Source organism: Apodemus sylvaticus, chromosome 2, assembly GCF_947179515.1.
Source record: "Apodemus sylvaticus chromosome 2, mApoSyl1.1, whole genome shotgun sequence".
Taxonomy (NCBI): Eukaryota; Metazoa; Chordata; class Mammalia; order Rodentia; family Muridae; genus Apodemus; species Apodemus sylvaticus.
The window spans coordinates 61,028,788-61,053,564 of record NC_067473.1 but is presented as its reverse complement, the minus strand read 5'-3'; the positions used below and the strand labels follow the sequence as shown (position 1 = coordinate 61,053,564).

Sequence of the window (24,777 nt, the reverse complement as noted above, 5' to 3'; positions counted from 1 at the left end):
ATCAAAGTATCCTCACTTTGGTCTTCCTTCTTGAGCTTCATGTGGCCTATGAGTTGTATCTTGGGTATTCTGAGCTTTTGGGCTGATATACACTTAACAGCAAGTGCATACTGTGTGTGTTCTTTTCTAAACTGGGTTACCTCAATCAGGATGATATTTCTAGCTCCATCTGTTTACCTAAGAATTTCACGAATTCATTGTTTTTAATAGCTGAGTAGTACTCCATTATGTAAAAGTACCACATTTTCTGTATCCATTCCTCCATTGAGGGACATCTGGGTTCTTTCCGGCTTCTGACTATTATAAATAAGGCTGCTATGAACATAGTGGAGCATGTGTCCTTGTTACATGTTGGAGCATCTTCTGGGTATATGCCCAGGAGTGGTATCACTGGGTTCTCAGGTAATACTGTGTCCAATTTTCTGAGGAACTGCCAAACTGATTTCCAGAGTGGTTTTACCAGCTTACAATCCCACAAGCAACAGAGGAGTGTTCCTCTTTCTCCACATCCTCTCCAGCATCTGCTATCCCCTGAGTTTTTGATCTTATCCATTCTGACTGGTATGAGGTGGAATCTCGGGTTGTTTAGATTTGCATTTCCCTGATGATTAAGAATGTTGAACATTTCTTTAGGTGTTTCTCAGCCATCTGGTATTCCCCAGTTGAGAATATTTTGTTTAGCTCTGCACCCCATGTCTTAATAGGGCTTTTTGGTTCTCTGGAGTCTTGAGTTCTTTGTATATATTGGATATTAGGCCTCTATTGGATGTAGGATTGGTAAAGATCTTTTCCCAATCTGTTGGTTGCCATTGTGTCCTATAGACAGTGTCCTTTGCCTTACAGAAGCTTTGCAGTTTTATGAGGTCCCATTTGTCAATTCTTGATCTTAGAGCATAAGTTATTGGAGTTCTCTTCAGGAAAATTTCCACTGTGCCCATGTGTTCCAGGTTCTTCCCCACTTTCTCTTCTATTAGATCAGATTCAGTGTATCTGGTTTTATGTGGAAGTTCTTGATCTACTTGGACTTGAGCTTTGTACATGGAGATAAGAATAGATCAATTTGTATCCTTCTACATGTTGACTGACAGTTGACCCAGTACCATTTGTTGAGAATGCTGTCTTTTTTCCACTGGATGGTTTTAGCTCCTTTGTCAAAGATCAAGTGACCATAGGTGTATGAGTTGATTTCTGAATCTTCAGTTCTATTCCATTGATCAACCTACCTGTCATTGTACCAACACCGTGCAGTTTTTATCACTATTGCTCTGTAGTATAGCTTGAGGTCAGGGATTGTGATTCCACCAGAGGTTCTTTTATTGTTGATAATAGTTTTCTCTATCCTGGAATTTTTGTTATTCCATATAAATTTGCAAATTGCTCTTTCTGACTCTATGAAGAATTGAGTTGGAATTTTGATGGGGATTGTATTGAATCAGTAGATTGCTTTAGGCAAGATGGCTGTTTTTTACTATATTAACCCCACCAATCCATGAATCTCCATTCTTCTGCGGATTCCTGTGTTTGTCATACCCAGTTTTTCTAGTTTCTTAGTTTTTGTGGTTTGATTCTTATTTGTGTTTTTCCCAAGTCTACTTCATTCTCCTGAAAAGAGCCTGCTGCTGCCATGCTCCATGTGGCCCATCAACCTCACCTCCTAGAATGTGAACTAACTGGGTCTGCAGGTTGGTCTTAGATCATTCCCAATATGGGGGCTGTTGGTTTAGCATCTGCCTTCAGAAGCCCTTTGGAAATATAAAGGAACACCACTCAAGTTCTCATGCTTATAATGTGACTAGAAATGGAGAAAACCAGGGGTGTTGGGTAGAAGGGGGAAAGGGCTCACTTGGAGATGTTTAAGGACAAATAAATGAAAGACTGTTGTTGAGACCTGGGTCCACAGAAAGCCTAGGTGACCCTCTTGGGTCACTGATGTTGAGACTGCTTACTTTACACAGCCAGTGTTCTTACCTCCCAAGCCATCTCTCCCATCATTCACACTTCCTTTGCACAGACATATAGGCCTCAGACGGAAGGCATATTAATGGGTCCTCTCACCCTTTGCTTCTCCTTTTATGTACCTAGGGACACTTGCATCCTTTCACTTAATCCTCCCACATTAATTAATTAATTCATTCATTCATTCATTTTTTCAGGGAATCTATGTGGAGTAACAGAAACTGTTTGCTATAGACTGACACACACAAATCTGCACTGAGAGAAAAACGGATTTGATATTTTCAAGCATTAGCAGGCTGGGGAAAGATACAATAATTAGGTGTACAAATAAATTCAACACAGTTGAATGTGAATGTTTTAGGTCCAGCTATAAAGCTACATACAGATTACGCAGGTACCATTTGTCAAGCTCACATAATAGATCAGATGCATGTACAGAATACAACACATAATTTAATTTCTGCAAGGACCTTGTAAAATAGATATTAGAATACCAGTCATTTCAGACTCTTCTTCCTACATCTTTCTCACTATGAAGAGTTTGTCTGAACTCTTGTCTGGAGCTATGGTCAGAACAATGGAAGGAGAGTGTGTGGTGTTAGAGCAGATGGTGCTGGAGAATGGCTTTTCCCAGTACACCGGGTCCTACTTCTGTCTGCCTTAGGAAGATGAACCATGGTGCTGAGCCTGCTGCAGGCTTCATTCCTTCCTCTGCTCTCCTGATCCTCCACTACTTCAGGGCAAGACTTGCAAATGACAAAGTGGTACGATTTCTGCTGCACACAGGCACCATGGGCTTATTCTGTTTTCTGTGGTGATTTTTCCAAAAAGCTGAGGAGGAGCAGAAGCAAATTTTGGAATATTGCTCATGGACAGTAATTAAAGACACACTTATCAATGGGGATTTTATGAAAAGTCCCCAGTTGCACAAAGTTCAGAAGATGGCCATCTGATTTGAGACAGAATTTTTCTACACAGCCCTGGCTAGCCTGAAATTCTTTGGACAGGCTAGCCTCAAATTTGTAGCAATTTTCCCCTTCTGTCTAACAAGTGCTGGGATTAGAAGTGTTTTCTCCCACTCCCAGCTAACCTGTGCATTTTGAAATCATAAACTTTCTTTGCAGAACCATTCACCACTCCTAAATGACAGAACGCCCTTTAAAGCAAAGGGTTCTTCAAGTCAGGAGGTAAAGGGAAGGCATTACCCTGGGCATACTTGGTCCACAGCTCTTAATGAGCTCTCTGCATATTGACAGAACCGCTTCTGACTTAGTGTTGATGGTAGTACTGGAAAATAACAGGAATGTTTATGCTTAAAAAATTCTCTTTTTTTAAATTAAATTTATGTATTTATTTTTTAACACTCCATATTTTATCCCCCCCATCTACCCTCTGACTGTTCCAAATCCCATAACTCTTCCCCACCTCCCTGTCTTCACGTGGATGTCCCCACCCACCATCCCACTTAACCTCTAAACTCCCTGGGGCCTCCGGTCTCTTGAGAGTTAGGTGCATCATCTCTGAACGAACAGACGCTGAAGTCCTCTGCTGTATGTGTGTTGGGTACCTCCTGTCAGCTGGTGTATGCTGCCTGTTTGGTGGTCTAGTGTTTGAGGGATCTCATGGTCCAGATTAATTGAGACTGCTGGTCCTCCTACAGGGTCGCCTTTCTCCTCAGCTTCTTTTAGCCTTTCCTCATTCAACAGTGGTCAGCTGCTGCTGTCCATTACTTGGGTGCAAATATCTGCATCTGACTCTTTGAGCTGCTTGTTGGGTCTTCTGGAGTGTGGTCATGCTAGGTCCCTTTCTGTGAGCGCTCCATAGCCTCAGTATTAGTGTCAGGTCTTGGGACCTCCCCTTGAGCTGGATCCCACTTTGGGCTTGTCACCGGACTTCTTTTCCTCGGGGTCCTCTCCATTTCCATCCCTGTGATCTCTTGACATGCTTGTGCACATGCATGTATCAGTTTGACTCAGTCTCTCCAATGGCTTCAGATAATAGAAATCCTACAGTTCTTCTCAAAGACCCTGTTACCAGGAGCCCACCATAGATGATTACTTGACATGGTTTAGAGCCAATTGAGAAATCTTTATTCTAACCAGCTGGGACTGCACTCTGGTATTTGGGATCTAAGTGTAACCTCAAGCATTTAGACCAAGTGGCTTTTAAAGGTAAAAATCTATATCTCAATATTTCTCTCATCAGCTGTGGCAGGAAGTTTATACAGACAAGCCATTTAACAGAGGCTAAGCTAAGCTAGGTGGGGCCTTGTGGCCTCAGGTCTCAGAATACAGTTGGTTGGGTAATTTTCCAATGGATTCTCTACCAAGGAGATCAAATTCCAGTTAAGTCTGAAATAGGCTAAGTAAGAATACAAGATGGAGGGACCTCTGCACTGTCTTGTCCTGTCACATTCTGACTGTACCCAGCCTTTCCTGACCATGGATCTGAGACCTGCTGGGCTCTTTCAGGGTACCCGAGTCATCTTCTGGATGGTTCTTTGAGTTGGCTTTCAGCTCACAGCATCCCTCCTGCTCTGAGCTCCACTCTGCTTTGTCCCTTCACTGGATGTTTAGGGAGAGGAGTGTGAGCTGCATCCAGGAGGACACCTTCCGATCCAGATCCCTGAGAGATGAGTTATCTCAAGCACCAGCAATCCCTTTCCTTCAGAGGCTCCTTTAAGATGGCCATGGGCTCTGGGCTGTGAGTGGGCTGTGTGGTGCGCTGTGAGAAAGCCATAGGAGGCATCTTCCTTTGGACTTCTCTCAGACATGCAAAACACTGCTTTCTTTTATTGAAAAAGAAAAAGCTGGAATCTGGGCATTTCAGGGCCTGAAAGCAAATAAGGAGGAGGCTGAGGGGGAACAATTCCAGAGACAGGGCAGAGGCTGTGCACCCAGGGATTCCAGCAGAGATCTCTCAGTGGTTCCTGCCTTTCAGCTCCTTTCAACCATCATTGTTACTGCTGCCTCCCCCTAGTTCACCCCTCTAAGACTTTTGTGTGCTTTTCTTCCTTTACTACCCAGCATTCTGGTCTTTTGTTTTTATTCTTGCTGTGCCCACTCCGCTGCCCCCTACTGTTTCCCCAGATAGAAACCCCACTCATGCATTTCCTCTTTATTTCAATAGAGTATTTTTTGTCTTCCCTCCTTTACTGACTTCAGTCTTTCTTTTCTTTTTTTTTCACCCTCCTCCCATTTTTTTTCTTCTGGACCCAGAGAGAAAGGACTCCCATCCTGCTGAGACAGGATGACAGTGCTGTTAGCATTCCCAGTGCCAGCTCCCGCCACATCTGTGCAGTCTTTGTCCTGTGACAGGGGAGGATTTGGAATGGTCTGTTGGCAGCATCAGGGAGATTCATGGGAAATGAGGTCCTGGGAGGGAGTCTGTGGGACAATGGAAGAAAGAGCAGAGGGGATTTGGATGCAGTAGGAGGCAAATTAAAGAATGTGTGTTATAAGAGGCCCATCATATATTACATATACACTACAGATGATAAAGTCATGTGAACAGGATATGTGTGTGTGAACAGGATGTGTGTGTGTGTATGTGTGTGTGTGTGTGTGTTTTATGGCTTGAATATATACAATGTTCTTCACAGGCTCATGTATTTTTCACATGTGTGAGCACGTGGATCCCCAGCTGGTAGTGCTATTTTGAGCAGTTGTGAACCTTAGGAGGCAGAGAGGTAGCTGGGGCTTGATGACAAAAGGCCAACCAGTGCTCTCTGGCTGGTCCTATGGAATAAGCACCCCCGCATGCCTGTGGCATCATGGCCCAGGTGTTCCCATCACCGTGTTGTCCCCATCATGATGCCCTGTTCTCTCTGAAACATGAGTCCAAATACATTCTTCCTTCCCTATTTTGCTTCTGCTGTGTACTTTTCCACAGAGAAATGAAAAGAAACTAATACAAGTCCCCGATTTCCATACCTTTCCCTATATGCTACAGTGTTTTAAATCCATGTTTCTGCTGCGGGTCTTTCTCTGAAGGGAAAAACAAAAATATCCAATATTGACTGGGATGCAACATAGTTTTAAACCATCATTCACCACTTGGTTTTTTTAAAGTGATATTTCTGTCCGAGACACTTTTGAAAATTAAATATAGTACCCCATTGCTGCTAAAAATGTATGGTTCTAGATATTAAATGTAAATCCTTACAACTCTACACAGTAAATTCTACTTATCTCCTTTGGATAGGGAGTAAAAACGGAGACACTTGAGGCTCAGTTATCTGCCCAAATTCATGCAAGTGTATGATACAGTTTCTGTTTCTGCATTCAAGGTGAAACTTTCTTAGAGGAATTCTACCCTAGTCCTTCAATAAAGACTTCACACTTATCTTCTGGTGCAGGATAGCTGTGAGATTGAAAAGAAAAGAACAAACAAACAAAACAAAACAAAACAAAAGCCAACTTGGAGGGACAGAGATGCAAGGGTGCTCTGTCAGTTACTTTTCTGTTGCTGTGATGAAAACCATGACAATGTAAATTCTAGAAGAACGGGTTACTGGTCTTACGATTCTAGGTTAGAGTCCCTCATAGAAGTGAAATGCAGTCACATGCGGCAGGCACGGCAGCCGGAGCGTGTAGCTGAGAGCTCATATCCTAAACTGCAAGCATGAGGCAGAGAGAACAAACCAAAAGTGGCAGAGGCTTTGTGAACCTCCAGGTCTGCCCTCAGTGATGCTCTTTCTCCAGCAAATATGTAACACCTAAGCCTCCCCAAACAACATCACCAACTGAGGACCAAGACTGAAAATGCCTGAGATTGGGGGCACATTATCATTTCTACCACCACAGATGCCTTTGTATAGGCAGAAAACTGAATTATCTGTTCATAGTTTAGTGTTCTTATTTCAGATTCCCTGGAGGAAAGCTCATAGAGAATCCATAATGGGGATATATATATATATATATATATATATATATATATATATATATATATATATATATATAAAATAAATCCCAAGTCCAGCTCTCAACCATTGGTACACGTTGGAAAAAGACAGTAAAAAATTTAGGTGCTGTTTTTTAAATGCATTTTGTCTTTCAAAAGAAAGCTGGTGTGGGTTTCATTGACTATTTGTATCTTTTTTGCCACCCATTCTTCAAGCTGCACATCAAGACTGCTGACTAGGTCAGCACGGTGTTAAAGCCCAGGTCCCCACAGGTGGGCGGTACAAGCCAGGAGGGATGAAGGCCGGTACTCAGCTGTTCTGCCATGGATGCCTCTGCCATTGTTGCCATGCGACGCATATACACCCAGGTCACAGCACCCTCTTCAGGTCCCTGTTAGGACCCCCATCCTCCCTGCCCTTCACCACTGAGAAGGGGGCATCCCTTGGATACCATCCCACCCCAGCATATCAAGTCATTGTAACTAGGAGGTCAGAGAAGTGGCCCAGTTACAGGAATGGGATTCACAGTCAGTTCCAGCGCTCTCACACACAGGTCTCTGCTCCCACCTGGCGTGATCTCCTGCTGCCCATTCCTCACTTGCATTGGTGATTTGCTTGCCAGTGTCTTTGTTGTTGTTGTTCTTTTGTTTGTTTGTTAGTTTGTTTTGACATATTAATATTTATTGAAATACTGGGGGAAAATCCATCCCATCGAGAAATTCATGGCAACAACTAACATGACAATGTGTATTTCACTGATACAGTAAGAAACGTCAACAAGTAACCAACTACACACTCTGAACACTGCATGGATTCAAGTCCAGGACAGATGCAGAAGAGCCACAATACAAAGACTCAGACATTACAGAATGTCTCTTTACAGAGACCAACTACGGGAAACCCAGCTCAGTTGAAGACCTTTCCTCTCGAGTCTGCCTTTATTAGAACATCCTAGAATCAATAAGGCAGTTGACTAAGTCACAAACTGGCTTGCCAGCGTTTTAAATGTTCTTTAACCATCCTATGATTTACGTCACGGAGGATCTTGGGCATTGGGTTAATGGTACCCGTCATTTCAGAGGCACTTTCTAAACACTTAAGTGGAGTGTGTAAGAGCACGGTGCCAGTTTCCAGCATTGGTGACTTTTTCTCCTACCTCTGCCAGCTACAGGGTATTAAAGGAACAGGAGAGGAACCCTGGCTAGTCACAGGGGTGCCTGAGCCAGGCTGGATAATCATTGTGGGATCACTCAGAGCTGCAGTTGTGGTAATTCTGGTCAGCTAGTATGAGGAAGGAAGTCCTTTTCCTCATCTTCATCTTTAGATTGTTAAACTGTTGCTGTCTTAGCCCAGTTAAAATGCTCTGGGGTCCCTTACCAATACAGAAGCGTAGACCCAGCAAGTCTTGGGACTCGCTGTGGCGAAGAATAAAGGAAAAAGTGCTGCAAGGTCTTTGTTGCCTTAGTCACTGCATAGAGGGCAGCAGTGTCAGGCAATTCAGCTGCCAGGTAAAGCTGTGATGCTATGTTCCTGGAATTCTTCTCTAAATAAATGGCTTAAAGTGCTCTCTGAAGGTAGCAGGCGCTCTTTGGATGGAACTTGAGGGCCTGTGCCCCACCCCCCTTGCTCCTGATCTTGTTGTGGCTCTCCTATCAGAAACTGAACAAGCCTGGAGTGTGTGGAGCTCCGGAAACGGAGTCAACAAGTGGCTTCCGATGAAGTGAGAGTGAGGTGGCCCTTTTATGTCCCCTTCCTTCACAGATGGCTCAGTGTTTTGACTTAATTTGTTCAACTGTGGTGTGCCCCAAAGCACTGCAGTTGTTACACTAACGTTTATGAAGCATTTAAGGGGTGCCAGGCACTTCTACTCAGTAGTTCAGATTGTTATTGACTCTGAGAACTCAAAGTGAAGGGTAAATGTTACCATTAAAGGATCCATAGAATTATTAATGCAACATTTATATAATTTAGAGGCAGATGGAAACAATAACGTGATTCTTATCTTCCAGAGATTTAGAATAATTCAGTTAAGCAATCGAGACATACATTTTAAGAGAAATACATACCATAAGGTAGAACCTGTACACAGCATAGGACCCGGAGAAGGCTTAGAATTCATTTGTCAAAGGTCTCTTTGGACATTTGTGAATGACCTTGTCACAATTGGGCTTTGGGGAACATTTTAGTTTTAGGAACAAGGTTGGGAGAGGGAAGGCTATCATGGATAGGGAGATTGGGAAACAGGCTTAGAATTGGGGAAGGACTGAGAAATACACAGGTAGGCAATTGCTAGTTTTTAGGCGAACAGGTGGAACCTCATCAATACACTAAGGAGGGGGAATTCCATGAGGAAGGCCATGAACACCATCTAAACATTTGAGACTAATTAATAGACAGGATATATGGAAGTTTAGTGATGATATGTAGCTTTAATAGTCTATTTAGCAATGGTTTCTGCATGCTAGCTGCATTCCATAGGAAGATTCAAGGTGACTTAGCTTTCTCATGATCAGGAGAGTTACAAGGATTCTTGACTTTCTCAACCACTTCCCTGCCAGAAGTAGTCATGATTAAAAACTTATAACCTCTTCTTTACTTCTTTTTACATTATATATAATAATTTTCAATGATAATACTCTCTACCAACATGGGTCACAAATCTCAAGGGTCATGTCTCTTAAGAATAGACTGTCTTTGGTACCAGGACCATATTTGGAACTCTCAAGCAGATTTATTCATCAACTCAAACATTTAAGCATTTTCTAAGGACCAGAGTCAATAGTCAGTACCAAGGGAGGACACAGTGCTGAAAAACAAAACAACAACAACAACAAAAAAGCATAAGACAAAGTTTCAAGAGGTTTATTAGAGTCTCAGTGTACAGAAAAACAGCTAAGCTGATGATTTTAACAGTTGGACAAGTGTCACGTCAGATCATGTAATTATCAATCTCGACTTGCCTTGAATGGTTTCCATATGGCTCATAACTTCTCTCCCTTCAGTATGACAAGTAGAACCTATACATAAAGAGTCGGCGCCATATTGGAAGAGAATGGTGTGAGCTCAGAGGGGCTTCTGTGTCTAACTGATGCCTTCAGCATAAACAGGAGAGGGATTTCAAAGAAGGAAGCAGTAATCAGACAGTAGAATGACAAAGATCCCAAAGATGTTTACAGAAGAAGGGAATTAATTGCTAACCAGACACTGAGAAAGAGAAAGGCCAGCACATTATACATTTCCCATCTAACACTTGGGGGCCTTGTCATGCAATCAACTGAGATGTATCCATGACAGTTACTCCATTTTGAAAATGGAAATGTTCAAAAAGTAGACTTTAATCCTATTTCAAAAATATAGCTATGAGACAATGTGTGTGTGTGTGTTTTAACTTTTCTCATTACACTAATGGAAGCCCTCTCCTGAAGCTGGAGAGTGAAAGAGACCAAAGTCCACTTGGTTGTCTTTCACCTACTGAGACGATGAGTTTTCAGTTATTCTTTTCCAAATAATTTCCTTTCTTCAATTTCACTGTGTGTAGGTCTGTGTGACTGTGTGTGTGCCTGTGTCCTGTGTGTCTATGTGTCATGTGCATGGTGGCTCCACACTTATACATGTGGGTACATCCATCCATGAGGATGTCCAGGGAGGATTTCAGCTGTCTTCCTCACAACTCTCTGTATCATTTCATTGAGACAGGGTCTCTCATACTTGGGTAAGCTGCCTGTCCACTAAGGTCCTGGGATCTACCTTGCTTTCCCTACCATTGCTATGGTTACAGGCATACAGGGCCATGCCCAGCTCTATAAACATTTTCTTAAATTTTTGTGTTGGAGATTTGAACTCAGAACCTCTTGTTTTCATAGCAGGCTTTCCTATCCACTGAGCCATCTCTCCAGTCCTCCTGGAAAGAGTCTTGATAAGGCAACATCATCCTTTCACTCTCCAATTTTGTACATATTGACTGGTGTGGTTTGGGAAACTGGTGATACTGTTCTTACTCTCCCATTGTCTTATGATTAACCTTGTTACCAATTTTATTTTTTCAGTTAGTATTTTCCTGGTCATATAAATTATTCACATGCAGATTTTTCCGCCAACAGTTAGTTTTGGGTTATATTTTTGACATCTCACTTTTTTGTTATTGTTTAGGACCTGCAGAATTACTGGATATGGCAGACAGTGAAACGTGAGTGTTGCCTTTCCTTGTATAGTCTAAACAGTTCTGTTCAAAGTATATCTAGTCCATGAGGCATAGCAGATGGTTTTAATTTCACAGATTAAAATCCAATTTTAAAGTGTTTAGATGTACAGGGGTAATCTGCTTTACAACAAAACCCAGTAATTTCTATTGTGATAATTATATACATAGTCAGTACTATCCCTTTCATAACCTGGAGCATCTTTTACACTGGGACTGGGACTGCTGACAATAAGTAAGTACATACATCTTCATCTCCACCAAATGCGGCATTTTTCTCACATAGGATTTGTGAGAAAATGAAGCCCTGATACCTTAAGACATTTGCTGCATGTAATGGCACACCTTCTGTTTGTCAGTCTAATAGAACCAGTCATATACCACCCCTGGAGAGCTGGAAGCAGAGTTACTCAAACAGTTATCAGCTTTGGGATGGTTCCTAAACTGAAAATGTTTGTTTTCGTCTTTCTTTATTATTCCTATGACCTCCAAATAACTATTCTTTCACTAACATAAGAATAAGGAAAAGATCAACAATTAACTCTGAAAGCCAGAGTGGGAACTACTAGGGAGTTCCAAAAAAGTTAGACCAGCGATGAAGATGAGTGGGTTCAGAGAGAAATGACCTGGTAACCAAGGAACTGATTGCCAATAGGAATGGGGAGAAGGGAGAGCAAGCGAGATAGGCTGCAGCTATGAGCTGCTGCACACAGAAAAACTAGCCGCTGTTCCCCGGAGATAGGGTGCTGGCATGGCTGTACGCAGGGATACCATTCATCCTGCATTGACTTCACTGTGGTCGACGTTTGATTTTTCATGAAGCATGTTTAATCTTTATACCTTGGAACTCAGAGTGGTGATATCGTCTTCCTTACCCACTTGTGAGACGGATGGGCGTCTGTCTTTTCCTGTTGCCACTTCCCACATGCACTGGTCTCAAGCCTGTTGCATTCTTAGGAGAATTTGAGCCTGTGAGTTCTGCTGGAGTCTTCCAGAGCCTCCCAGATATTCCTTTATCCCTTAATAAATCCAATATTATTTATTTATCAATAAATAAATATCGGTGTAATCTGATATTGGTAGATTAGGGAGAGAACTCAGCCTGGCTCTTGAAGCTGAGTTCTCAGGATATACTTATGAAAGTCATAATGACTTCTTCCATGTTTGAAGGAAGGGAGTATGGGAACTACATAGAACTCCCTTCTTGCTCTCCCTTGAGCTTTTAGACATATCTGCACAGTTTGATTTTTAAGTATCACTGAGTGTATCCTAAATATAATAGTTGTGATTTAAAAATTATCCCCAAGCCACATCCAGTTCTGACAAGAGACTAAAGTTAGACGTTAGGTCTGTTAATGAGTGACTTGAGGAATTCACAGACATGCCTGGGTCACCTCCCTAGCATGTATATATGCTGCCAGCATATGTCTCAGCTACTCAAGGGAGGAGGCTAGAGAGCACACAGCATCAGGAACAGGGCAAGGTAGGGCCCTCACCCTTTTGCTTTCTCTGCCACCTCATCTGTCTCCAACCCTTGCCTGGTTTCTTAATCTTTGATTTAGGGGCGAGACTGCACTGCACAAGGCCGCCTGCCAAAGGAACCGGGCTGTATGCCAACTTCTGGTGGATGCAGGAGCATCTCTGAGACAGACAGACTCCAAGGTAACAGGATGAATGCGTGCAAGCATCCTCCCACTGTGAGAGATTGCAGGCACAATGGCCTCCACTTGTGCCCACAGCACAGGCGTCCTTTCTGTGCTCATGGAAGGGCCTGGAGCTTTGGAAAAAAGGAGGAAAAAATAGAGTGCTTCATTTAGAGAAACTGCAGTTTAAATGTAGAAGCACAAAGGGAGGGTGTGTGTTTGCATGTGGTACTTTATAAACCCCACATGCTAAAGAGGAGCATGGGACTAGAGGTGTTCTACTGAAACAGCAGTCATCAAGGAGTGGAAAAATGAGACTCACAGCCAGAGAATGGGGATGAGGCACAATCAGTGTCCTGGCCTGGCTACCAAGAAGTCTCTTTAGCCCCAAATTAATGTCTTTTAAAAAGCTAATATAATTTATGATCATCTTCAATAACAAATCCAACATAATTTAATATCCGTGATTTGCACTGCTCCGTGCATGACTGCCCAAGGGACTGCCTACCTGCCAACTTCCCCAGACGGTGGAAAATCACCTTGAGATGATAAACCTGATATATCCACATTACTCTGTATTTTCCCCCCAAATTTATTTATTTAATTTTAGGTGTGTGTTTTTATGTGTGAGACAGCATATGGATATGTACCACATGTGTTCAAGAGTCTATGGAGATCCAGAGAGATAGCATATTCCCTGGAACTGGAGTTACAAATGGTTGTGATCTACCACGTGAATACTGGGAATCACGCCTGGAGTTTCTGCAAGAGCTCAAAATTGCTGAGCCTTCTTTCTAGCCCCAGTTACCTTTAAATTTCCAGAGTCTTTCTATGTGTGTTTTCTTACATTATTCCATAGCTGTCAATGGTAGAAGTTAGCATGAAAAACTCTTATTGACAAGAATGGAAGCAGGAAGCCAGAGGAAGACTTGCTGTTGCACTACTAACTCTGTTGACTTGTGGCCTGATACTGTCTAAGCAGGTCGGCCCTGCTCATTTGGTGACAGAATATCCCACTGCCTCAGAAGGATAAAGAGGGACAAAGAGTAACGGAGTTCACTGTCTTGTATCACTTTCATAGCCTGGGTTCCTGTCTCAAAATGATAGATTCCTATACCAAGGGGGCTTGAAATGTGGTTACTTTCTTAGGTGAGCTTTTAAATTTGCTGAGTATGTGAACCTATTAAGATGCTCTTGAGGACAGAGACTGTTGGTCGAATGTGTAAGTCACCTTGACCACAAAGTGTTCATGAGTACAGGTAGGGCACCAGGAAAAGTCTAGGCCATTCAGATCTGTTGCCTTCCTCAGCAGATTTAACTGACAGAGAATCTCCAAGAGACAGAGCTGATACAGGGACAATGGGGTTGTTGTGACTCAGTGGAGTGGAGCAAGGACAGAGACAGGACTAGAGACAGACGGACAGACAGACACACACACACACACACACAGAGAGAGAGAGAGAGAGAGAGAGAGAGAGAGAGAGAGAGAGAGAGAGAGAGAGAGAGAGAGAGAGAATCAATTATAGGGGTCTATCATCTGTTCTGAGAAGCATGCAGAGTTTTGAAGGACTTTGAGTAAATAGCAAGTCACACCACTAATTATATCTCTATAGTTCCAAAGGAGACTCTTAAGATATGGGTTGGTCTTTTATTAAACAGGACCAGGTTTTGAGCCAGTAACTCTAGCCATGGTATGTATATGTAGACTTTAGAAGTCTGATCATTGTTGTAAACTCACATTAGATTTCATTAAATGATGAATATATATATATATATAGTGTGTGTGTGTGTGTGTGTGTTCTGGGTATTGCTTTAACAGCAAACCTTGTGACATAAGTTGCCTTGTGAGTGGACCTCTCTCACTTCTGAATCAGTTATATTACATGGAATTCTCTTCTCCTCTGGCAACCCATTGGAATCCTGGGTCCCTGGCTGCTTTGGCTTCTCCCTCCACTCACCAAAACCACCTTGGCTATATCTTGGTGTATATAAAATCTGTTACCTGTTTAATCAGGCACTTCAAATATCAGATACATGCTTAAGTGGCATTCTTCCCAAATGGAATTACGCTGAAATGTTTCAGTGTTTAAGTGAATCCAGAAACACACACCTTGCAGACAGGGTTAGTCCAGGTCACACAGGGAGGAGTGGCTTGGCAAAAGCAATTCGGACCACAGTAGAGTTGCTGTTCACTCATCACACAGTGGCTGGGCCACTAGAAACACAGGGAAGAGACATAAGAACATGAGGAACAACCTGGAACTCATGAGGTCTGGCCTGGGGACAGGTGCCTTTTACTTTTTAAGTTTCTTAGATAAATGGACTCAAGGTATTTAAGACTTATTTTGAATTATAAAAGTATATTCATTTCTTGAAATATAAACAGCCGATTAATTTTAATGATGATTCACAGAAAACTAGACATATAGAAAAGCACATAAAGAAATACAAAAGTCACTTGAAATCCCTTCCCTTAGAGCTAAACACGATTAAACTTCATTTCTATTTACATGTAGGTATGTTTGTTTGACTCTCGGTTTTTTAAACCAGTTAGAATCATATCAGACATGTTCTGAACATTGTAACTTTCCATTCAAAATGATGTTCTATAGACCTTACCACACAGTAACGTGGCTGCGCGTCACTCCTTTGTCAGAATCTGTAATCTTACTGCTCTGTAACCCAGTGTTACATAAAAGCTGAATATGCTCTTGAATGGAACTTCTTTTGGAACCCTTAGGATAGAGGCAATATCCTAAGGGATCTTTATTCTTAGCAAAGGATTTACTACAAGTCCACTTAGAGGTTCACTTCACCCCACTTTTCTGAATATTTGGAAGGTAGGGATGTCAGCCTTATCATTATCAAGAAAAGGTAAGATTGTGTAAGACCTGTTATAAGAATCTTAAGCTACCGATTCAGTACTGAGTGCAAGCTAAGTCAGTGAACTCTTAGGGAAATGGGTGTTGAAACTAGCAAAGGAAGAACCTTCTAGATGATCTGCGAGTTGGCACTCCTCCTCTTAGCTTCTAATGCTCAGTTCCCAGGTTCAGTGAAGAGTGACCCTCAACTAGAAGCATGACTCCATGCTTCCATGATTTCAATTCAGTGTTTCCTCTGTCCCCCTCTGAAAAGTCCTTGGCCCCCAAACTCACTGCACACAGACAGTTTCTCCCCACAGTCTCAGAGACTCTATGACTTCTTGTTCTTGGAGACATACCCTTCCCCATTACCCTTTAACTTACCACCACACATTGATATGATTCTGATTGTACATGTAAACAGATTTGGAAGCATCTCATACGCTCTGAAGCTTCAAACATGGAAGGACTCTTTGTAGTGACTCATCTTTGGCTAATCTGTGTCGGTTATATATGGACACCATCTCAACCCAGCTGTTTGTTTTTCTTCTGCTATCTATAGGGAAAGACACCCCAAGAACGAGCACAGCAGGCCGGGGACCCAGATTTGGCTGCTTACCTAGAAAGTCGACAGAACTATAAGATCCTTGGCCATGAGGACCTGGAAACTGCTGTTTGACTCTGGTAGACAGGCAAGAAGAACTTGAGCAAGCGTATCACCTATGCCCTCCCAGCCACTGGGCAGCTCCCCTGGAAGAAGCTAATGGAATCCATATCTGCCTCTCTCCTGCAAGGATCTATCTGAGGATATGCTACCAGATTTTAAGGGCTACGGGGATGTGCAACAGGACATGATAGCCCGTTGAGAAGGAGGCAGGCTGCCGGAGATTTGTGGAGCACATGTTCCACAATATTTGATCCTTACTGCTTCTAGCAAGTAGCATGAACTTCTGTGTTCACTCATCTAATTTATTTTAAAGATTCTGAGGATTTTCACGTAAATGGCACTGCTCCGTCCTCCCTCTAGGCATTCATCCTTCCCCTGTACCTCATAATTCTACTGTAATCACCATCGATTTAGAAAATATGCTTTCGTCTCTTTATTTTCAGTCTTCCAACCACAACATTGTCTGAAGATCTTTGAAACCTTCCCGGATGTCTTACAGAAATATATCTATAAAACCACCTCCATTTGCAGACTAAATGTACCAAGACTAACTAGTGGCTTTGCATGTCCCCTCCTCCAACCTGGTGTCATCACATAGGAGCTGGGAGGTGCCACAGGGCTAATGCTAACTCGTGTGCTGTGTCTCTGGGGTACGGTGAGGTGGTGTGGGAGCTGTCTGAGCTTGAGGTACTTCAGAGATGTTACCTAGAGGTAGCCCAGGCAGCTGGGCTGTTGGGGAGAGGAAGGACTGGTTCAGCTTGGGCTGTTTGTACAGCTCTGCACTGCCTGAGTGCAGCCATCTTTGCCTTCTGCTACAGCAGAGATGAGCCACGGAGTCAATGAAGCCCCATAACTAGTTTACAGAGCCGTGGGATTCTAAGTGCTGTGTCAACGACAGGATTGCACCTGTCCTGGACAGGGGATCTAGGAAACGGAGCAATCAAACGTTCAATCCTAATCTTCGTAAACCAATAAGAGAAAGCAGTCTAATTGACTGGGGAAATTTAGCAAAAATAGAAGTAGCAATGTATGTTACAAAAACAGCTTTTGGCATTTTGGGCTGAGGCTAATAACCACAGGCTCATGGATACAGTGGTGAATGGGGGTTGATGTGTGTTTTTCTAAGAGTTCAGTTTTCATGACATCAGGGAAGGCTTGATCCAAGCACAAAGCCTCATTTCACCAGTTCTACGGACAGACTCTCAGGATGCCTGGCCCTTCCTGGTCTGTGCTTGACCTCTGACCTTTTGGGTTCTGAGATCATGACTGATGACCACTTTTTCTGTGTATTAAGGGAGTCTATTGTGTTCCTTTTCCTACTTTATTTTCTCCTGGCACAAATTTCTTAATATAAGCCACTGTGGCAGCAATGGTTTGTAGAATTGTCACTTCTGTTCATGTCTTGGATTAGGTGGGACCTGATAAGAAGGAAGAGAAAAGATCCAACTTTCTGTCCAAAATCTCCGTGACTCAGGGGGTAGGTTGCAAATTCAAGTGGGGTGTGTAATCTTTTCTTTCTGCTTTCTTCCATCTTTCTCTTAACTACATCGAATGCTTCCTCTGCATTTCTGCATGTGATCTTTACCCTCACAGTCCAGCGGGGACAGTTTACTCACCAGAATCGCATATCATCATTTGAAAGGACAGCTGTGAGGTACCATATTATGTGTAAGGAGGCTCTGAGTGGGTAGGAATCCCATTACTAGAGACTCCCGATAGTCATTTCAAGATCAAACTTGGCATCACATCTAGCTGTGGGGAAATGGGTTGGCTAAGAATAATGTGTTTCTAGGCATCCATCTCAGAACTGGAACTCTCTCTGGACTAGATCATTTCCAGGAGTTGAAGTCACTGGGTTTCTGTTGGGAGTTTTTCAGTTGTTGGAGCTGTCAAGGAAATATTGTGATGACAAACATAATCCTTAGAATGGACTGGAATCTGGCTTTGAGTGGAACCTTCCACCCCCTAGATTGAGCCAAGCATTTGGCCAAGCAGTTGGTTACCCAGCTGGCCACTGCTGAGATGCAGGGCTATATTTTCATCAGCCACCATCTCATATTTCTCTGAGAAGATTTCAAAACAGCCCAGAGAAAATTTAGGATAGAGGTGGTTATGGGCCAATTCCAATAACTCTAAGATAAATAAATCCTTAGAATGAAGGTAGAAGTTGTACTGACTACTGTAAGGGTCCCAATGCTGTAGAAATTTATTCTCAACCCCCTAAAAATAATTTAGATCGTGCATATCTGCTGAGGAGCAATATACTATATATGATCCATGTCTGGAAAATATAGCACCTCTAATACTGGGGATGTCAAGGAATTGTGAGCAAAGAAGCCACAGATTTCGTGATTTTAACAACTCTAAGTCTACCTCCTGTAGGATGTTTGGTTTCATTTTAGTTGCTTTGTCATGTGCAATAGACAGTTCTGAGCGTTAGAAAGAGCTAAAGCCACGTGGTCCAGGAGTGCCTGTCTCCACTTGGGTGTATAATATCACATGTAGTGAGCCAACAGGAGGTATGGAAGAAAATGGTACAGTCTTAGCCCCACATACTTTATCAGACACAAAAATACATACATATAAAAAATAATCTTTACACACCTGCTGGGGATGCTCTGCAAGGGGTAGGCGGCCTAGCTGATTCTCTGGTGTCTGGTCTCTTGAATCTTTCCTGGAATTCTTCTTTAAATTAGGGCTGGTGAGATCATGAAAAATGAAGTGTTATTAGAAGAGAGCATTGTATAGTTGTAAAGGTGGTAAATTTTGTGACCTTGTGTTACATAGGCCATGAACGATTAGCCCAATCCTTGACAGTTGCACATTCGCCAACACAAGAGAGACAGGGGAGAATTAGTTACCCTAGAAGGATAAGCAGCATGACTTGGAATCTTGCCTTGAGATTTCTGCTACCACCCTAGAGGTGATGATTGAAACCCAGTGGGATTTCTGAAGCAGAATTCAGCTGCAGCAAAATGAGTAAGATATGGTAGAAGGCCCGTGCCCTGCTGCTTCCTGTTTTTCCAGAAGCTGCCCAGGTGCATTGGTCTGGGTTCTGCATGCTCAGCAGGTCAGTCCTTTCCCCTGGGACTTAGTAGAGACTCTTTTACGTAATGGATCTCTGAAATGACATGTATTTGCCAGAATCATTAGGCTATTCATGTCTAAGAAAATAAGGTATAGCAATTTCATTTTACCATATTAGTTATATGAACACACCGTTTAGTTATGAAAGTAGCACATGCATTTTATGAATGTTCTAACTCCATGGGAAGTATCCCATGCAGCGTGAAGGAGTCCTCCGTGCTGGTATCCCATCTCAGTACCCAGCAAGAAACACTACCAACATGGACAAACATGCTTGTATGTTATGTCAGATATGCCTTGCTTATATACACATATCTGTACATGCAACATATATCCACTCATACATAAATAGAAATGTATTTATTTGTACACATATATGGGCATATATGCCATACACACATATTGCATATGTTTAGAAAAGAAGACATTTTTAAAGCATGCAAATCATCTTTATGTGTATAGTTAACACACATCATAGGCAATGACTGGTAAAGAAACAGGATTTTCAGTTAATTGTTATTCCTCTATTCCCAAGCTTACTTCTCTCCCTGTATTGCTACAGTTGCACATGGATATTGTCAGAGTCATAAAGTCCATAATCAGTAAGTCTTCTGATTATTTATATGTTGCCTTCCATAATACATGAAACCACCCTGAGCCCTGTGGCATGTCCATTCTATTTTTAGATCTCAAGGCAGTAAAGGAGAATTTTTTTCTTCTATGATCTCCTCACTGCCTTAAAGCTGAGTTTATAAACCTAGCACCCGGTCAACTTTCTAATGTTCTTTAACTAGGGCAAGCTGTTGTTGAGGATAAGGGGTAGTTACTTGGGTTTGGTCTGAGGTTGGAGCAGCTTGTCTTTCAGTAGAAGCTAATTAAATCATTGAGCACAGCATGGTGTTTTATTCAGTTATGCTCTTTATAGGTAAAAATAGATCTTTGTTAAAAATGGATCACCATAACCACCAACTAAGACTGCTAATTGTTCTCTCCAACTAAATTATGTTCGTGTTAGGGAAAGAAAGACCATGCATTAAATTAGCTATCTGAACACACTGTAATATGTATTTAGTATAAACTCCCTCTGCCCACGTCTCAAAAAAAATGCTGCCTTTGCAACTCTCGGTTCTTTTCAGGACTGAGCTCTGCAGTGAGCTGCTGAAATGTCTTCCTCCAGTGTCTTCACTCATGGCCTGGCCCCCAGGTCTCCGGCTGAGGCAGCATTTCTGGCACCACCGCCTATCACTTTGTTTCACAGCTGCCTAAATCTTCCCCAAATGTTATGATCACAATATATCAAGATAAAATTTCCCTTTGGGGGCAAGTACCAGTGTTGTCCAAAGGGCAAGCACATGCCTGCTGGCCCTGGCCGCCTTATAGAATTGTGACCAGTTGATCCTTAGAAGCAGTCTGAGATGCTTTAGTTTATTTTTTTGTTCTAGTGACCTCAGAGGTCACAGTCATAGACACTCCTTCCACATCAGATGGTGTAAGCAACATGTGCTTTTAACATCACACAGAGAACTGGATTATATATGGGTGATACCCTGAGGGCAGCCTATGGATTTTAAGGCTGTTAATGCAGCTTAACGAGAACCTTAAAAACAGAAATAAGAAACGAACAACACTACACTGGACAATCTGCTCATGAAGAACATTGAGATTTATTATTCTGGTCCCAAAGAGGAAACAGAGAACAATCCTAAAACTATTAAAGCAAATTCTTTATAGTAGAACCTGAATGTTGGATGACGTGCTCCTCCAGGAAGTTCTGATTGCATATATATTCAATCATGCTCATCCAATCATGTTTTCAAAAACCTGTCTTATTTGTAAGTTTTTTTAAAAAAAACATTGCTTTCAAAATATTTATCACTTATTGTGATTTTCAGTGAATGAAGTAGGTAAACTACTTCTGCAGACAGAGACCAAAACTAAAATATAAATAGTTTAAATTCTATAAGGGGTGTGTGTGTGTGTGTGTGTGTGTGTACTCTAGGGTACCTCAGGATGTCCTGAAAGTTCACCAGAGTCGTTGTCATGTTTGTTACTCATGGTTTAGTTCTGTGCAAGCAAAGGTCAAATAGGAAAGCAGTAGTATTATTTTGTATTTCCATTTCCTTGGAATCCTGGTAATGTTCTAAGAAATATCCTTGAAACTAAAGCTTTGAGATGAAAGTTAGAAACTCTACTTAAGCAAAGGCTAAGATTTATTTATCCCAGCCCTCAGGAGCTAAACCAGGAATAATAAGCAGAATTTTCAGTGGGTTTTGATTAAATATAAAGAAGATGAAGTATGAGTTGCCAAATAGTGAAATGGGCATGCATACAGAGTTACAAACTTTCAACATCTGGAAGCACTTAGGTGGGGGTATTTGGCCATCTTTAGGCATGTCACTAGTAGGGACTCAAGATCCAAAGCCGCTGCAATCACATTGTTATTTTTACATCATTTTGAAAATAGCTTTGTCTGATGGCAACATTTGATCTTTATAAATTCATGAGAACCTTTATTTCTTAAAATCACTTTATACACCAGGAAGTTTAAAACCTTGGAGGGGGCGGTCTTTAGTTCTCATTTAAAACAACTTTAAAACTAAGTACAGATTCAAGAACTCAGAAAAGGAGAACACATAAGGAGATAAAAATTCAAAATTCTTCTGGAAACATTTTGGGTGTTGATGAATATTTTTGGACATTCTCAAGAAAATCCTTATTGGAAATCTTACCATTTTTCTGATATAAAAAATTGCCATTATCTGAGATTCTTAGAATTAACTGTAACCTAATCACAGAAGGAAATTCTGCTCAGGGATCTTTAGAAGCGAAGTAAATGTACATGAAAGGCACCATGGGCAATCCCTTGGCTTCTGGTACCAGCATGGTAATTGCGTGGGAGGAAATTCAGAACAAAACAGTGAGATAGGTTTTCTCTCTGCTTCCATTGTTCCAGTACCTGGAGGCCAGTCGTTGGCTCCCGTTGGTAGTTGGAACCACTGGGACTCTCTTGTTTCTCAGCTCTTTGTTAAGACACACATGTGGCTTACAATATGAAGTAATTTGAACAATTAAACTATTGTTTATTAACAACTCCCATAAGTTTTTTTAAGTCAGTGTTTTGATAGTTTGATGCATTTTTTATAGTTCTGAGCTTTTATAGCTGATTTCATTCCATGCAGGGAAGGGCATGTTATTCCAAATGAACAAACTGGGTCTCCGCATAGTGAATTCAACTTGCACAGAATCATACAGTCACAGGGTCCCCGCCAGATTAGAGAGCTCTTGAAATTTCAAACTAATGTATTCCAAATTGATGCTTTCTGGGATAATAATTGTCCACCTTTGCCTTCAGTGGAGTTTTAGATCTGTTGTTCAAATTTCCATGATGCAAAGTTTCTCCATGCAAAAGAAATCCATCAGCGATGCCACAGCCAAGTTTAGTAGAACCAAGAGACATCTTAAATTTAGAATTCCAGAGATCTTGTTATCCAGAGTCATGCCAGCATGAACAAATTTCAAACACAAAAAGTGTTCAAGGTTTGGATATTGTGGTAGATTTCATGCAAAGAAGCTACTTCTGAGGTTTGATGACTTCTCTATTTTGTTTGAGACCTCTCTCTCTCTCTCTCTCTCTCTCTCTCTCTCTCTCTCTCTTTCTCCCTCTCTCCCTCCCTCCCTCCCCCCCCTCTCCCTCCCTTCTTGCCTCTCTCCCTCCCTCAATGAAAACACTATTTTGCCTCTGAAGGCTAATATTGTTTCAGAATACAATATCAAAGGGTGTTGAGAATGGCCCTGTCATTCAAAGCATGATTGATCTGTTTATGGGAGGGTGTAGGTTCAAAGTTCACCCTATACAATCACATACAGAGACATTAAGACACATATGGGAAACTATGCAGAGCTTGAAGTGGAAAGAATAGCTAATGTTTTCTCATTCTGATTGTATATTCTCCCAGGAGTGCCTATGGGCAGACTGGTGAATTTGTGCAAGGATATCTGGTCCTGAAAACAAACCAAAACAAAAAACCAAACCAAAACAAAACAAAAAAACAGTGCTAAGTTAGGAATAAGAATGTCCCAAGGAAATGGGTTGTTTAGTACTGTCAGATCCAAGTTCTAAGGGATGAACAATGTGTGGACTCAAGAAACCAAGGGGAAAACAGATCAAAACAGGCATGAAAAGATGGTAGCTTTATTATGCACAACTTTTCATTTCTAAACATTGCATCCAGAAAAACTCAGTTGGACTTCCTTGAGAAACAAAGTGTTTTTCAATGGTTTCTTCTAGTGTGTAAGTGAAAATCAAAAATCAGCTCATTGATCACAGGAAGGTCAATCCTAATTTGTGAGGGAATTTGGAAAAAATTTTTAATTTTTCCAGATTTGGTTTTCTGTTATTTTAGACTGAAGTAAACCTTAGAGCCCATTTGCTCCCAGTTTCCTGACAAGTGGATGGCAACTTCTTAGGGGGAATTAAGGGCATTTTTGAAAAATATTATTCATTGCAATTATAGGCCAAATCCTTTAGAGGCAGAAATTCTTATTCCCTGTCTTTCTCTGTCTCTCTTTCACTATCTCTGTCTGTTTCCCCTCCTCCTCTTCCTCCTCCTCTCTCTCTCTCTCTCTCTCTCTCTCTCTCTCTCTCTCTCTCTTTCTCTCTCTTTCTCTCTCTCTCTCTCTCTCTCTCACACACACACACACACACACTTCTTTTTCTGCTTGTCCTTTTGATTGGAATTGGGGTTTAGAGAAGAAACTGAAGACATCTATATTTTTATGGTCATAAAAAGACTAGAGCTTTTCTATTCCTCTCTGTGACTAAATAAAACTTAAACTCATGATGATAGGCTAGTGTTTCTGTATTTTTATTTAAGAAGATTACAGTCTTAATCTTCGGTTTTGTCCATAATGGTGATGCCTGAGACCCAGTTTTCCGGCAGGGGTAGGGGGAAGAGTCAGTGTTCAGATACTGAGGAAATGTATCATATCCAGCATTCTGCTCTGATAGAGTTTTAACAACCCCATATAACAACAGAGTTATAAGAAGAGACAAACATTAAAAGAGCAAAGATTCTCAGGCACACCACAGGTAGGTGACTCTTGTGTTGTGCTGGTATAGATTCTCATGGCAACTCACAGTTGACACTCACATCTACACACTCAACAAACATTGGTCCTCATGTAAACCCAACATAAGAGGCAACTTTAGAGTGGCTTCAAGAAGTGTTAGCTGGGAGGTTTCAGTTTAGACGGCTTAGTTTATCCTGCTTATTCAAATGACTGAATGTGAAACTTGGGGGGATATTGGGGGGCCACTAATGGACAACTTTGTAGTAGAAATCCCAAAGAGTAGGATGCTGTTTCAGATTTCTTCAACTGCACACAGATATTTTTATTTTGAGACAGGGTTTCGCTGTGTAGCCCTGGCTGTCCTGGAACTCTGTCTATAGACCAGGCTGGCT

The 24,777-nt window shown here is 41.8% G+C and overlaps 1 protein-coding gene across 3 annotated transcripts in view; it reads left to right on the top strand.

Annotated features, from left to right (window-relative positions):
• Dgki (diacylglycerol kinase iota) overlaps positions 1 to 22,966 on the top strand; it is a 453,557-nt gene extending 430,591 nt beyond the window's left edge. For all 3 annotated transcript variants that reach the window (XM_052173449.1, XM_052173448.1, XM_052173450.1), the window contains exons 31-33: positions 11,009 to 11,045; positions 12,620 to 12,719; positions 16,124 to 22,966. In XM_052173449.1, coding sequence (XP_052029409.1) covers positions 11,009 to 11,045; positions 12,620 to 12,719; positions 16,124 to 16,240 — 254 coding nt within the window. In that variant the 3' untranslated portion in view covers positions 16,241 to 22,966. The remainder of the gene's footprint in view (positions 1 to 11,008; positions 11,046 to 12,619; positions 12,720 to 16,123) is intronic.
• The last annotated feature ends 1,811 nt before the right edge of the window (positions 22,967 to 24,777 follow it).